The sequence below is a fragment of the Hyperolius riggenbachi genome, chromosome 11 (assembly GCF_040937935.1).
Source record: "Hyperolius riggenbachi isolate aHypRig1 chromosome 11, aHypRig1.pri, whole genome shotgun sequence".
Taxonomy (NCBI): domain Eukaryota; kingdom Metazoa; phylum Chordata; class Amphibia; order Anura; family Hyperoliidae; genus Hyperolius; species Hyperolius riggenbachi.
The window spans coordinates 76,182,528-76,197,110 of NC_090656.1; the positions used below are offsets into that span (position 1 = coordinate 76,182,528).

Genomic DNA, 14,583 nt, shown 5'->3' on the forward strand with positions numbered 1-14,583 from the left:
TTTCTGCATTTAAAAGACATTTTCGCCCTTGAAACTTAAAAATCGATTTTCTCAAAAACTATAAGGTCTTTTTGAAAAAAATTGTTTTCCTCTTATTCCCACTGATCCCCTTAATATACCCTGGGAATTTGGTGTTCCTAAACTTTAAGCAGGCTTTGCTATTAACCGTTAAAGTCGGCGGGTTTTAAATGTTTACATTTTTCCTTTGAAACTTTAACATCGATTTTCTCAAAAACTATAAGGTCTTTTTGAAAAAACATTTCTTCCTCTTATTCCCACTGATCTCCTTAACATATTCTCCAAATTTGAGGCTCTTAGCATTTAAGGGGGCTTTGCTATTAACCCTTAAAGTCGGCGGCTACCTAACATTGATACATGCGTCAACTTTTCCGCTTCGGGAGCATGACCATACGCATTAATTTCGTAATAGCAGTTGCAATGCGAAAATTACGCAAAAATTACGCTTATGCGAAATTTCGCAAATTCCTTCTTCATTACGATTATGTACTTACGGCCATAAACGTAATTACACTAATTACGCGAAATTTCGCGAAATCGTAATTACTCCATTACGCTCATCTCTAATTGTGACTTTAAATTTGCTGTAATTAGCTGTTCTGGCAACTTGCGGCTTTATAGCTGCTGTAATCAGCGGTATTTCAGGCACTACAGTTAACTGTCTGGGCTGTGGTTTTGAGAGGCTATATTGCCGTTTGTGAGTGCGCTGGACTTTGGACAGCTTTTTAATTAAAGTTTGTTTGGCTGGTGAGGCAGTATTGTGCTGGAGTTTGACGCCTTTCAGCACTAGGGATAACTTTGGGCGCAGGGGTGGGGCTTGGATATAGTATAGCCAATCGTGGGGGGACGTTAGCCGCCAGTTTGTAGTCAAAGGGAAGGGGGGGGGTAGTATTAGGCATACGCAGTATATAGGGGAAAGGTAATTGTTAGGCATATATAAGTGGACTCTTTCTCCCATTCATGTGAATTAAAACAAGGTTTTTACTGAATTTTCACATTAACACCAGCCTTTGCATAACTGCGTACATTCTGACTGATTTCTTACGAGTTGTGAGCGACTACTATACTGTGCTGACACTGTAAATCTTATTTTGTGTATTATGGTGGCAATGATGGCCCCAGGGCCGGATTTAAGCCAAGGCCCCCTAGGCAATGGCCTAGGGCACCACAGGGGCAAGGGCACCAAAGCAGCAGGCTAAAATGGTGCAGCATTTGCAAGGCGAGCCTGATCTCCCTGCTGCCAGCCACCTGTGCAGTGGCCACCTTGCACTCTGTGCATATTGGCATTGTGGTGGGCGACTACAGATTTGGGCAGCATTGGAGACATAGGAAGAGGAAGCTTCTGCACTGGAGATGAGCAGAGAAGTGAGGGACACTGATGGAGGTGGGCTGTATTGAAAGAGGGGGAATGGGAAAGGGAGGGATTAAGGGAGTCATCAGGCTACTTATACGGGAGGGAACTGGATAGGGGTCCTCTCGCTAGCTATACTGAAGGGGGCGGCTGGTGACATTGGCCTTGTGCAGTAAAGAGTACAAATCCGGCCCTGGATGGCCCCGATTGTTTGCCGACAGTGTTCTCCATCTTTTTCTGCCAGTTACAATCATGGGTGCTTTCCTGCCTCAGACCTCCCTTTGGTTCTTGTTTTTAAGGTTTGTGTAGTATAACATATATTTCTAAAATTTGAGTATTAATAAAAATGTCCACTTTTACAAATAATATGAACCTTGCTTTCTTTTTGTATTGTCTAGTTAGTTCAGGTCCCATTTAGTTGTTTCCTGACAATGAAGCTCAAGTGCCTCCTTCTGTCCATATATAGGGGGGAGGTTAGTGTCAGGAGTAGGTGGGGGGGGGGGTAGTGTTATGAGTAGGTGGGGGGAGGGTACAATTAGCCATAGATAGGGGAGGGTTAGTGTGGGAATTAGGTTACAGTGGGTGGATAGTACAATTTGGTATAATTATGATATTCTACTATTGGGTGCAGTAGAATATTGGTTAAATTGATATTCTACTATCGGCATTTCTTGGCCCAAATTACCTGGTGCCCCTTTTAGACATACGCCTATTTATAAAGAGGTAATGGTTTGAAAAGAGATTGCCACATTTTTTTTCCACTTTACAAAATCTGATTGGCTATTTTATAGCATCTGATTTATGAAAGGGCAATCAGATTTGTAGTATGGTCATCACTACTTTCCTCACCATAATTATCTGGAAGTGAAGAGCCAATCATTTAAAGGAAAACTTAAGTCAAATAAAAAAAAATGACATTTACTCACCTGGGGCATCCCTCAGCACCCCGAAGCTGGATGGTGCCCTCGCAGCCCCGCTCCGATCGTCCTGTCCCCGCCGGCGGCTACTTCCGGTTCGGCGACAGCCGCCGACAGGCTGGGAACGCGGCTGATTTTCCGCGTTCCCAGCCGCTGCTATCACCCTCTATGCTGCTATAGCGTCTATATATACGCTATAGCAGCATAGAGGGTGATAGCAGCGGCTGGGAACGTTCCCAGCCGCTGCTATCACCCTCTATGCTGCTATAGCGTATATATAGACGCTATAGCAGCATAGAGGGTGATAGCAGCGGCTGGGAACGCGGAAAATCAGCCGCGTTCCCAGCCTGTCGGCGGCTGTCGCCGAACCGGAAGTAGCCGCCGGCGGGGACAGGACGATCGGAGCGGGGCTGCGAGGGCACCATCCAGCTTCGGGGTGCTGAGGGATGCCCCAGGTGAGTAAATGTCATTTTTTTTTTTACTTAAGTTTTCCTTTAAGTGGAGTAACAGCTCACCACTCTTCAGCCAGACCATTACTTCATAGGACTAGTTTCCATATGCAGCGCAGGAGCCACGCTTGTGATTCCCCCACAGTGCTTGCGATCCTATTAATTTACCATGAATGGGATTGCAGCGCAATCACCCCGAGATGCAGGTATGTATGGAAACATCAGACAGCGCAGCCTATGCACTCCCGGATGTCCCTGCAATCGCATTCCATAAGCACGGCTAAAAGTGCGCAGATGGAAACGGGCATTTACTAGAATAATAGTGGTATGGTTAGCAGACTCACATGACATTGCAGTTGTGTATTGCCACTTTTTTAATTGCAGTCTGTGGAAAATTGGCTAATGGGGGCTTTAAAACAGTAGCCCATAGCATTGGCTACTTTCAAAGGGACAAACTCTATTTGGTGGCATAGTGAATAGCACTCTCACCATGCAGCACTAGGCTCCCTGGTTCAAATTTGGGCCAGACACTATCCACATAGAGTGTGTGTGCTTTTCCTGCGTTTGTGTAGTTTTCCTTCAGGTACTCGTTGATTCCGATCATATCCCTTACATACAGTACGGTTGATTGGTTCCTCAAATAAATGCCCTTAGATTCCTATGGGAACATAAAACTATGGTGGCCATTAGTTTGTGAGCTCCTCTAATGGACAGTCAGTGACTTGACTATATACTCTGTAAAGCGCTGCAAGAGAAGTCAGCACTATATAGATCATATTATTATCATCATTAACAATAACCATAGCTCCCAACTGTCCCTCTTTCGGAGGGACAGTACCTTTCTGGGAGCCCTGTCCCTCTGCCCCCCTCATTTGTCCGTCTTTCAGGACTTTGTCCCTCTTTCTATGTAAATATATATATTTCTATACTAAAAATGGGGTTTCATTGACTCTAAACTTCCACTATCGCGAATCCGCATGCGTTGCCCGCATGCGGATTCGCACAGCTAGTACAAGTGGATGGGACTGTTTCCACTTGTGCGTTTTCCTGCACGTTTTTCTGTGCAGAAAAAATCTGCAGGGTGGGGCCCTCAGAATTCGCCTGCGTGTGGAATGCAGGCGAATCGCACGCAATGTATTTAATAGGGAAATCGCATGCGTTTTCCCCATGCGTTCTTTGCCGCGATTTCGCATAGGTATCAATGTTAATTCACACAGGCAGTGACATGGTTAAAATCGCATCACCCTAACCTATGCGAAATCGCATGCGAAATCGCGGCAAAAAACGCATGCAGAATCGCACCCGCATGCGATTTTCCTGCGGTGATTCGCCGGCGATTCCGCAACGCTATAGTGGAAACGGGCCCTAAATTGATATATTACTAATTTTAAAATGCTACTATGAAGGAAAATTAACCAGGATAAAAAGGACCAGTGTGGTTTGAATTATAATACAACATATTTTTCTTATGAAATCTTTATGGTATGCGTGACTAAGGATGTGGTGGGGGTGTGACCAGAGGTGTGGCAGGGGCGTGGCTTAAGTGTCCCTTTTTCTCATCTCAAAAAGTTGGGAGGTATGTAATAACAACAACAACAACATTTGACAGCCTATAAAGTTCCAATCAGGCTGATCACCACTTTACAAATTTGGCTATTGTGATTTTTGTTTGTGGACATCAGCAGAAACTAATGATCCAAGAAAAGCAGCAATCGGGCTGAAAAGTGACAAAAAGCATGAGGGCACTTATCATTTTGGTACTCTGTACAGTGGCACACAAAGTACTGCATAGTTTCAAAGTACAGCCAGAAAGCGTTTGTTGAAAACAGACTAGAATAAAGGCAGGGAACACAGATGATCCTGGCGCTGCTATTATGTTGTGCAAGCAGATTGAGAATCTTGTTTTTGTCAGAAGTATCTCCTTATCCTCCAGACCAAATATCACACAGGACAATGAGCTGGGGCTGGGGGTGCAGTGTGTGCCTGATTTTTTTACTTTATTTATTTTATTTTTTTAGGAGGGGGGAGAGGTTGTTGTTAGTTTGTTTTCTTTTTAAACTGTCAAATTACCTTGCAGTGAACTCAGTTACTCGTTCATTGCCAGTAAAGGTCAGTAGTAGATGACCACCCCCATTACTTGCACAACCTTTATATTTGATGCAGAAATACCTTTTGGAAAGGTTGGTCATGTGACACAAGTGTCATTGTCAGAGCTGCCTGGAGGGTGAGTGGCTTTGTCAGCAGAACAGAAATGTTCTCTTTGTGGCCATCTCTTTGGCTACAGAGGACGGTATGGGAGGGCTTACATACTTTACTACAGGCACTGAGAAGAGAAGAACTGGATAGGAAGGATGACACGACTCTGCTGAGCTGTAGCTACATTGCTGACCACAAAAAGTTCATCTCTCAGCAGAGGAGGGAGGAGGTGGATGGGGTAAGATGCTCACAAATTAAGACAGAGAAGGAATGGCTGGTCAGTCTCTTTGGCTGTTTATGCCATCCTACCTGAATGATGGTTAGGGCTGTGTGTAGTTTGTACCAAACCTATGACCTTTCCCCAGTGCACATGAGTGCAATTTCCACTGCAATCTCTGAACGTGCTCACAGATCAGCAATTCTTGCATGAGCCACCGGAAAACCCACCAAACTCAGAAGGAGATACTGAGAAGACTTTTTGCAGCCCTTATCCCAACAGGTGTAACGCACAGAGGCAACTGACTGGTATGCACCTTTATTGAGTAACATTGTGCACATCAATGTGCGTGGTTCTAGTGACGCACTGCATGATGTTTTGTGTTTTAAAGGGATACTTACGTCAAAAATAAAAAAGGATTTTTACTCACCTGGGGCATCCCTCAGCCCCCTGAAGCTGTATGGTGCCCTCGCAGCTTCGCTCCGATCCTCCTGTCCCCGCCGGCGGCTACTTCCGGGTTCGGCGACAGCCGCCGACAGGCTGGGAACGTGAGTGATTCTCCACGTTCCCAGCCGCTATATCACCCTCTATGCTGCTATAGCGTATATGTTATACGCTATAGCAGCATAGGGGGTGATATAGCAGCTGGGAACACAGAGAATCACTCGCGTTCCCAGCCTGTCGGCGGCTGTCGCCGAACCCGGAAGTAGCCGCCGGCGTGGACAGATGTATCGGAGCGAGGCTGCGAGGGCACCATACAGCTTCAGGGGGCTGAGGGATGCCCCAGGTGAGTAAAAATAATTTTTTATTTTTGACTTAAAGGGATACTGTAGGGGGTCGGGGGAAAATTAGCTGAACTTACCCGGGGCTTCTAATGGTCCCCCGCAGACATCCTGTGCCCGCGCAGCCGCTCACCGATGCTCCGGCCCTGCCTCCGGTTCACTTTTGGAATTTCTGACTTTAAAGTCAGAAAACCACTGCGCCTGCGTTGCCGTGTCCTCGATCCCGCTGATGTCATCAAGAGCGCACAGCGCAGGCCCAGTATGGTCTGTGTCTGCGCAGTACACTCCTGGTGACATCAGCGGGAGCGAGGACACTGCAACGCAGGCGCAGTGGTTTTCTGACTTTAAAGTCAGAAATTCCAGAAGTGAACCGGAGGCGGGGCCGGAGCATTGGGGAGTGGCTGCGCCAACACAGGATGTCGGCGGGGGACAATTAGAAGCCCCGGGTAAGTTCAGCTCATTTTCCCCCGACCCCCCTACAGTATCCCTTTAAGTATCCCTTTAACAACGGAATCCATTGCATTGCAGCGCAGCTGATGAGGTGTGACCTGTTCATAGACTTTGAATTGCATGTTACAGTGCCCAAAACAGTGTGGGCTGGAACCCACAAGAGCGTTTTTTTGAGCATTTTGGCAGCGCTGCGATACGCTAGCCAAAACGCTCAGCTGATGTTAATGGATGGGGCAACTTCCACAGGAGCGTTTGCGTTTCCCAGAAACGCAAACGCAGGACCTGCAGCATTTTGAGAGCGTTAGCGCTTCAATGTAAAGTATTGAAACGCTAGCAGAAACGCTCAGCAAAACCTAAACTGAGCGGTTTTGCTAGCGTTTTGTGGTTCAGCACACTGTAACAAAATTAAAATAATTCACAGGACCAATCAGGATAAAAACGCAAAACGCTACACAACCGCTGAGCAAAAAAATACACTGTTGCAAAACGCGACCGAAAACGCGCATGAATCTGCTTGCAAACCGCTCAGACAAAACGCTAGCGGTTGCGTTTTGCGTTTGCAGATTTCAGTGGGTTCCAGGCCTGTCAGTTACTTAGCAACATGTTAGTGTGAAGGCCGGATAATCACTATGGCCTGGTGCACACCAAAAAACGCTAGCAGATCCGCAAAATGCTAGCAGATTTTGAAACGCTTTTTCTTCTTTTTCTGCAGCGTTTCAGCTAGCGTTTTGCAGTTTTGTCTAGCGGTTTTGGTGTAGTAGATTTCATGTATTGTTACAGTAAAGCTGTTACTGAACAGCTACTGTAACAAAAAACGCCTGGCAAACCTCTCTGAAGTGCCGTTTTTCAGAGCGGTTTGCGGTTTTCCTATACTTAACATTGAGGCAGAAACGCATCCGCAATCCAAAATCTGCAGCAGCCCGGGAGTATGCGTTTCTGCAAAACGCCTCCCGCTCTGGTGTGCACCAGCCAGGGCCGGCCCGCCCATGAGGCGGGGTGAAACGTTTGCCTCAGGCGGCACTTCTGGGGGGGCGGCACCCACCCGTCCGTAGGTGTGAGGGGCCGCCCGAGCTGGAGGGGATAGCGGGCAGGAAGAGGTTTTGGGCCTAGCGGCGGGGAGGGCCCCCCCCCTCCCTCGCCTGGGTCCCTCGCCTGGGTCGGACCCCCCCCCCCCCTCCCTCGCCTGGCTCCCCTGTCCTCCGCTCCCCTCCAGCTTTTAAAAGCTATAAGAGGCAACGGGCGGGGATCACTCACCTCTTCCTCGTTCCAGGGGGGGGGGCGGTGATTTCTTTAAAGCTTGCCTCAGGCGGCAAAAAGTCTAGGGCCGGGCCTGGCACCAGCCCATTGAAATACATTACCCTAGCGGATCCGCACCCGCAAGCGGATCGCAAACCGCAGCGGAAACGCTCCGGTGTGCACTAGGCCAATGAGCTGACCAACCTACTCCTCTAAATGATCCTGCTGATTTCTGAGCATAGGCAGGTACAGGAAGGGATAGGCAGAGATCAGTGATCAGACCTGGCTATGGATCACAAATAAGTGAGAAAAGTCACACAAAAATAAGCAGCATTGGGGGGTTTCCAGGAAGAGGCATGAGGAAGTTAACAGAAGTACAGACACAGTAAAGCTGATGCACAGTGTACACAGCACACAAGCTGCTATGAAGGGAAACGTTTAGTGAATAATAGGCAGTCAGGAGCCTCTCAGAACTCATCCAGGCAGCAAAATCAGTAATTCATTAATGTTACATTACTGATCGGGGAGCAGTGCCGGGCCGCCCATGACGCCTCTTCCTCAGGTGGCATCAGTGTCAGGGTGGCATCCCCCTCCCTCCCTCTTCTAGGGTCACCCTGTGGTTCTTTTCACCCCCTCCATGCAGAACAGTAGCGGAAGCGTAAAGGCACTTATGTCCAGCAACCAGCGGATCTCCCCTGTGATGTGCCTGCAGCCACTGGGTCTCCCTGTAATCTGCTCTCCCGTAGCTGCTGCTAGGGATGGTCGGAAATGCCAATTTCCATTTCTGCAGAAAATCCGCATTCTGCCATTGCCAATTACTGCTACTGCTACCAATTCCGCTTTCCGCTAACGATTTCCGCATTATGATGCAGATTTTCGCTGTAATTTTCCGCCAACTCAAAAACTACAAGGTCTGAAATATTTTTGTTTCCTTTTGCTCCCACTTTTCTGCTTAACATTCCCTGAAAATTGTGTTTCTAGCACCTATGGGGGTTTTGCTATTAACCCCTAAAGTTGATGTCATACCGCATAGCGGTTCCAATGCCGATTTTCGCTGTAATTTCTGCCGATTTTAACATCAATTTTCTCAAAAACTACAAAGTCTTTTTGAAATATTGTTTTTTCTTCTCATTTCCATTTGTCTGCTTAACATTCCCAGAAAATTTGGTGTTTCTAGCTCTTATGGAGGCTTTTCTATTAACCTCTAAATTAAGCATAATACCGCATATCGGTAATGCGATTTTTTTGCATTTTACATTACAGTCAACAGCAGCCAACTTTGGTGGTTATAGCAAAGCCCCCGTAGGTTCTACAAACACCAAATTTTCAGGGTATGTTAAGCAAAAAAACCCACTGGAAACAAGAGGAAAGTAGTTTTTGAGAAAATCGATTAAAATCGGCAGAAATTACCACGAAAAATCCGCATTGGAACCGCTATGTGGTATGATGCAGACTTTAGAGATTAATAGCAAATCCCCCATAGATTTTTTTTTCCCTCTTGTTCCTATTTTTCTGCTTAAAGAAAACCCGAGGTGGGTTTGAAGAATATTATCTGCATACAGAGGCTGGATCTGCCTAAACAGCCCAGCCTCTGTTGCTATCCCAAACCCCCCTAAGGTCCCCCTGCACTCTGCAATCCCTCATAAATCACAGCCACGCTGCTGACAAACAGCTTGTCAGAGCTGGCTGTGTTTATCTCCTATAGTGTCAGTCTGCTGCTATCCCCGCCTCCTGCAGAACTCCAGTCCCCGCCTGCATCCCTTCCCTCCCTGCTGATTGGAGGGAAGGGACGGGGGCAGGGACCGGAGCTATGCAGGAGGCGGGGGAGCAGCTGAGACTGACACTACAGATGTAAACACAGCCTCACAGCATGGCTGTGATTTATGAGGGTTTGCAGAGTGCAGGGGGACCTTAGGGTGGTTTGGGATAGCAACAGAGGCTGCACTGTATAGGCAGATCCAGCCTCTGTATGCAGATAACATTCTTTAAACTCACCTCGGGTTCTCTTTAAGGGCTCATTTCCACTATCGCAATTCGCATGCGTTTTTCGCATGCAAATTTGCATAGCAATACAAGTGAATGGGACTGTTTCCACTTGTCAGGATTCCTTTGCGTTTTCTGTGCAGAAAAAATTCGCATGGCAGAGCCATCAGAATTCGCATACCGCTATGTGAATCGCATACAATGTATTTAATAGGAAATTCGCATGAGGTTTGGGTATGCGAATTTTCATGCAGGGGCGGCCTAACTGTTTGCCCAGGAAGGGAGGCAGCCAGTGAAAGGGCGCTGGTGGCAAATTGGCGGAGAAGGGGGGGGGGGGGGGGAGTCTCCCCCCCTTCCCTCACCTTGGGGCTCCCTTTCCTGGCTCGCCCTTCCGGATGAATGTGTCTCTCTCCGATGGCGCAGCGGCTGACAGCAGGCGGGGAGGACTTACCGCTCTTATGCAGCCGCCGGAGAGAGCTGTGATCTGTGCACCGCAAGTCTGGTCTACTCAAGACCAGACTAGCAGCTCACAGATCACAGCTCCCTCTGCCAGCTGGAAGGACATCGGTAAGTCCTCCCCGCCCGCTATCACTCTGCCGCTGCACCATCGGATGAAACACATTGATCCGGAAGGGAGAGCCAGGAAAGGGAGCCCCAAGGTGAGGGAAGGGGGGGGGGGGAGACTTCTCCCCTTCTCTGCCACTTTGCCACCAGCCCCCTTTCACTGGCGGCCTCCCTTCCTGGGGGCACATATACACCTGGCTGCATATACTGGGGGCACCTATACACCTGGCTGCATATACTGGGGAGACCTATACACCTGGCTACATATACTGGGGAGACCTATACACCTAGCTACATATACTGGGGAGACCTATACACCTAGCTACATATACTGGGGAGACCTATACACCTAGCTACATATACTGGGGACACCTATATATCTGGCTGCATATACTGGGGAGACCTATATACCTGCCTACATCTACTGGGGACACCTATACACCTAGCTACATCTACTGGGGACACCTATACACCTAGCTACATCTACTGGGGACACCTATACACCTAGCTACATCTACTGGGGACACCTATATATCTGGCTGCATATACTGGGGACACCTATAAACCTGGCTGCATATACTGGGGACACCTATACACCTAGCTACATATACTGGGGAGACATATACACCTGGCTGCATTTACTGGGGGCACATATACACCTGGCTGCATCTACTGGGGACACCTATACACCTGGCTGCATATACTGGGGGCACCTATACACCTGGCTGCATCTACTGGGGAGACCTATACACCTGGCTACATCTACTGGGGACACCTATACACCTGGCTGCATATACTGGGGACACCTATACACCTGGCTGCATATACTGGGGACACCTATACACCTGGCTGCATATACTGGGGACACCTATACACCTGGCTGCATATACTGGGGACACCTATACACCTGGCTGCATATACTGGGGACACCTATAAACCTGGCTGCATATACTGGGGAGACCTATACACCTAGCTACATATACTGGGGAGACATATACACCTGGCTGCATTTACTGGGGGCACATATACACCTGGCTGCATCTACTGGGGACACCTATACACCTGGCTGCATATACTGGGGGCACCTATACACCTGGCTGCATATACTGGGGAGACCTATACACCTGGCTACATCTACTGGGGACACCTATACACCTGGCTGCATATACTGGGGACACCTATACACCTGGCTGCATATACTGGGGACACCTATACACCTGGCTGCATATACTGGGGACACCTATACACCTGGCTGCATATACTGGGGACACCTATACACCTGGCTGCATATACTGGGGACACCTATTGTGCTGTCACAACAGCCTCCTTTAATGTTATTTAACATTATTTATATTCTTTGTATTAGTATATTCCAGTCCCCCTGCAAGATTTAGTTATTTAGCATTTCCCAACTGTAACTCCCTGCTCAACAGCCTTGTCTAGATGTTTCTGCAACAGTTGAGTTCAGTTAGTGAGGAGATCCTGCTGTGCTTGTAGTCGCATCGTATTTTTATCTATGAATATGCTCTAAAAAACATCTTTGTATGCTTTCAACGCAAGTAAAGATACTACAGATTATACTTGGAGTCATTATTTCATCGAGTAAACTGCCTGTGGAGGTTTCTAAATCAGTGTGGAGTTGTACTGCTATACAGACTGGGTCTTCTGGAGTATGCCTCACACATAAAGCGGGAATTCGAAACAGAACAGTAAAAATACGATATCTGCAAGAAGGTAATGGGATTTCCTGTCATCTCATCAGTAAAGGACTGATCTGCAATACGATAAAGGATTACCTAGCTACACCTCAAACACAAGTCTACAAAGAGTAAATAGACGTTCAGCAAAAAAGTACAAGAATTGCCTGTCTGCCTTCCTACAGTGAATACAGTGAGTACAGACTGCTTCAGAAATTGTACATTTCTTCTGTTTGGGACTATCGCTATTAAGTTTAAAAAAAAAAAAAAATCACCCAGTGATAAGATTCATAAGCATCATATCTGCAACCATAGAGCATGTCTATTTCTGCGCATTCTATTAACATGGAAGATGAATTAATGCTCGGTCAAGATGATTCAGATAAACATGTTGTACTACCTGAGAGACCAAGGCGGTCAATACATCTTTCTCTAAAGGCAAGAGAGAGGTATGAAGCAGAAAGTGAAGGAATGTTCCATAGTCTGCCTGAATTGTGGATAAAAACGCTGCAACACATATCTAATATTGAGAAGACTGGCAGTAATGGAGAGCAATTAAACAATGCACTTACAAGACTTAAGAAGACATATGAAAATTACAGGAAACTCTCTGAAAAATATTCTTCCTTTCTATCGCAAGTTAGTACAGAACAAGCGTCAAAAGAGTTGAATGACTTTACCACCGCTGATCAACAGAGACATGTTATGTTTATGGAAGCGAAGTTACAGTTAGAGAATAGGATAGCAAATTTGATCGAAACTACATCCTGTACCTCTATTTCTTCTAGACACTCCAAAAAACTGTCAGTGCAAGCAACCTCTCACAGATTTACTAGATCAAGCAAATCGCTGCAGTCACTCTCCCAGAGGTCATCATTAAGCATTCAGTTAGTCAAAGCCCGTGCAGAAGCAGAGGCTGCGAAAGCACAATCCTATTGCTTTGAACAAGAATCGACTCTTAAAGCGGACGCAGCACGCAAACAGGCGGACGCAGCACGCAAACAGGCGGAAGCACAGGCAGAAGCAACACATGTGCAGGCAGAAGCACAGGCAGAAGCAACACGTGTGCAGGCAGAAGCACAGGCAGAAGCAACACGTGTGCAGGCAGAAGCACAGGCAGAAGCAACACGTGTACAGGCAGAGACAGAGGCCCAGTTAGAACTTCTGCAAAAGAAAAGAGAAGAAGCAGCAGCTCTAGCAAGGTTAAAGGTCTTCGAACAAGCTGTGGAAGAGGAAGAAGGAATGAATTACCCTAACCTAAAGTCTGCTGACGATCCTGCTAAACGAACTTTGCAATTTGTTCTGAACCAGAACAATGGATATACTCCCCTACATACAGCTGAAGTCTCTGCACCTACCTGTTCAGCAAGTAAGCAGCCAGAATGCATATCGTTAAAACATGAATCTCAGTTTAACACTGTACCTTTGAAGGATTCTACTATGCTGTCCAACACTACAAGTCCAAGAGAACAAATCTATACACCTTGTCAGACCTCAGCAAGATATAATCCCCAATAAATATCACAACCAATTGGAACAAATCCCATGAATCTCATAACACAGTCTTTTTCAAGCTCCCATGCTCCAAACATCACACAGATCAAACCCTCGCCTGGAGTAAACGCATCTGCATCTCCATTCTCTACATCACCACTGGAACAGCACAAGCCACATACTGTCTGCAGTGGTGACGCATTTCCACGTACAGAAATAAAATCAGAAAAGTCTGAAATGGAAGAAGTTGGCAAGTATATGATTCGCCGAGAGCTTCTTAACTCTGGACTAACGAAATTTGATGATCAACCAGAAAACTACAGAGGTTGGCGAGCTACATTCAAGACTATAATCCAGAACCTGGAGATTGAACCTATAGGAGAACTTGACCTACTTATCAAATGGTTGGGACCGCAGTCATCAGAACAAGTTAAAAGACTGAAATCTGTTCATTGCGATGATCCAGCAACGGGTCTTAACATAGTTTGGGAGAGATTAGAGAGAGTTTATGGATGTTCTGAAGCTATTGAGCTTGCTTTATTCAAGAGACTTCGAAACTTCCCAAAACTGTCTAACAAGGACAACCACAAGTTTCAAGAATTAAGCGACCTTCTTCTTGAAGTAGAAAGAGCCAAGGCAGACCCACACCTTCCAGGTCTTGTCTACTTGGATACAGCTCATGGTGTAAACCCAATTGTACAGAAGTTGCCACCGAATATTCAGAGTGAATGGGCAAAGAAAGGATCTAAATATAAACAGGACTATAAAGTATCCTTTCCACCTTTTTCTTTTTTCTCCAAATTCATTAGAGACATAGCTACTGTAAAGAATGACCCAAGCTTTTTATTTTTTGATACTACAGTTCTTCCTTCAACATCTTTAAATTGCGATACTCAAGGCAAGTTTAAGGACTCACAGAACTCTATCTATGTCAAGAATACTGGAATCTTCTCAAGTTCTCAAGACTCTGATTTTAAACCACAGCAAGTCAAGGAAAATGATCCTAGGTATCAATGTTCTATTCATAACAAGCCACACCCTCTTAGAAATTGTCGTGTGTTTAAACAAATGCCCTTTGAAGAGCGCAAATCTTTCCTCAGAGAACACGATATTTGTTATAGATGTTGTGCATCTACAGACCACTTTGCTAAAGACTGTAAAGTTCCTGTCAAATGTTTTGACTGCAACAGTGATAAACACATAACGGCTTATCATCCTAGTTCTCCCAA

The 14,583-nt window shown here is 46.4% G+C and overlaps 1 protein-coding gene across 1 annotated transcript in view; it reads left to right on the top strand.

The window, feature by feature from the left end:
* The first annotated feature begins 5,034 nt into the window (after positions 1 to 5,034).
* Positions 5,035 to 14,583, top strand: part of LOC137539242 (peroxisomal coenzyme A diphosphatase NUDT7-like) — a 95,386-nt gene continuing 85,837 nt past the window's right edge. Inside the window, exon 1 of the mRNA XM_068261787.1 lies at positions 5,035 to 5,169. Within this exon, the coding sequence (XP_068117888.1) occupies positions 5,165 to 5,169 (5 nt within the window). The 5' untranslated portion in view covers positions 5,035 to 5,164. The remainder of the gene's footprint in view (positions 5,170 to 14,583) is intronic.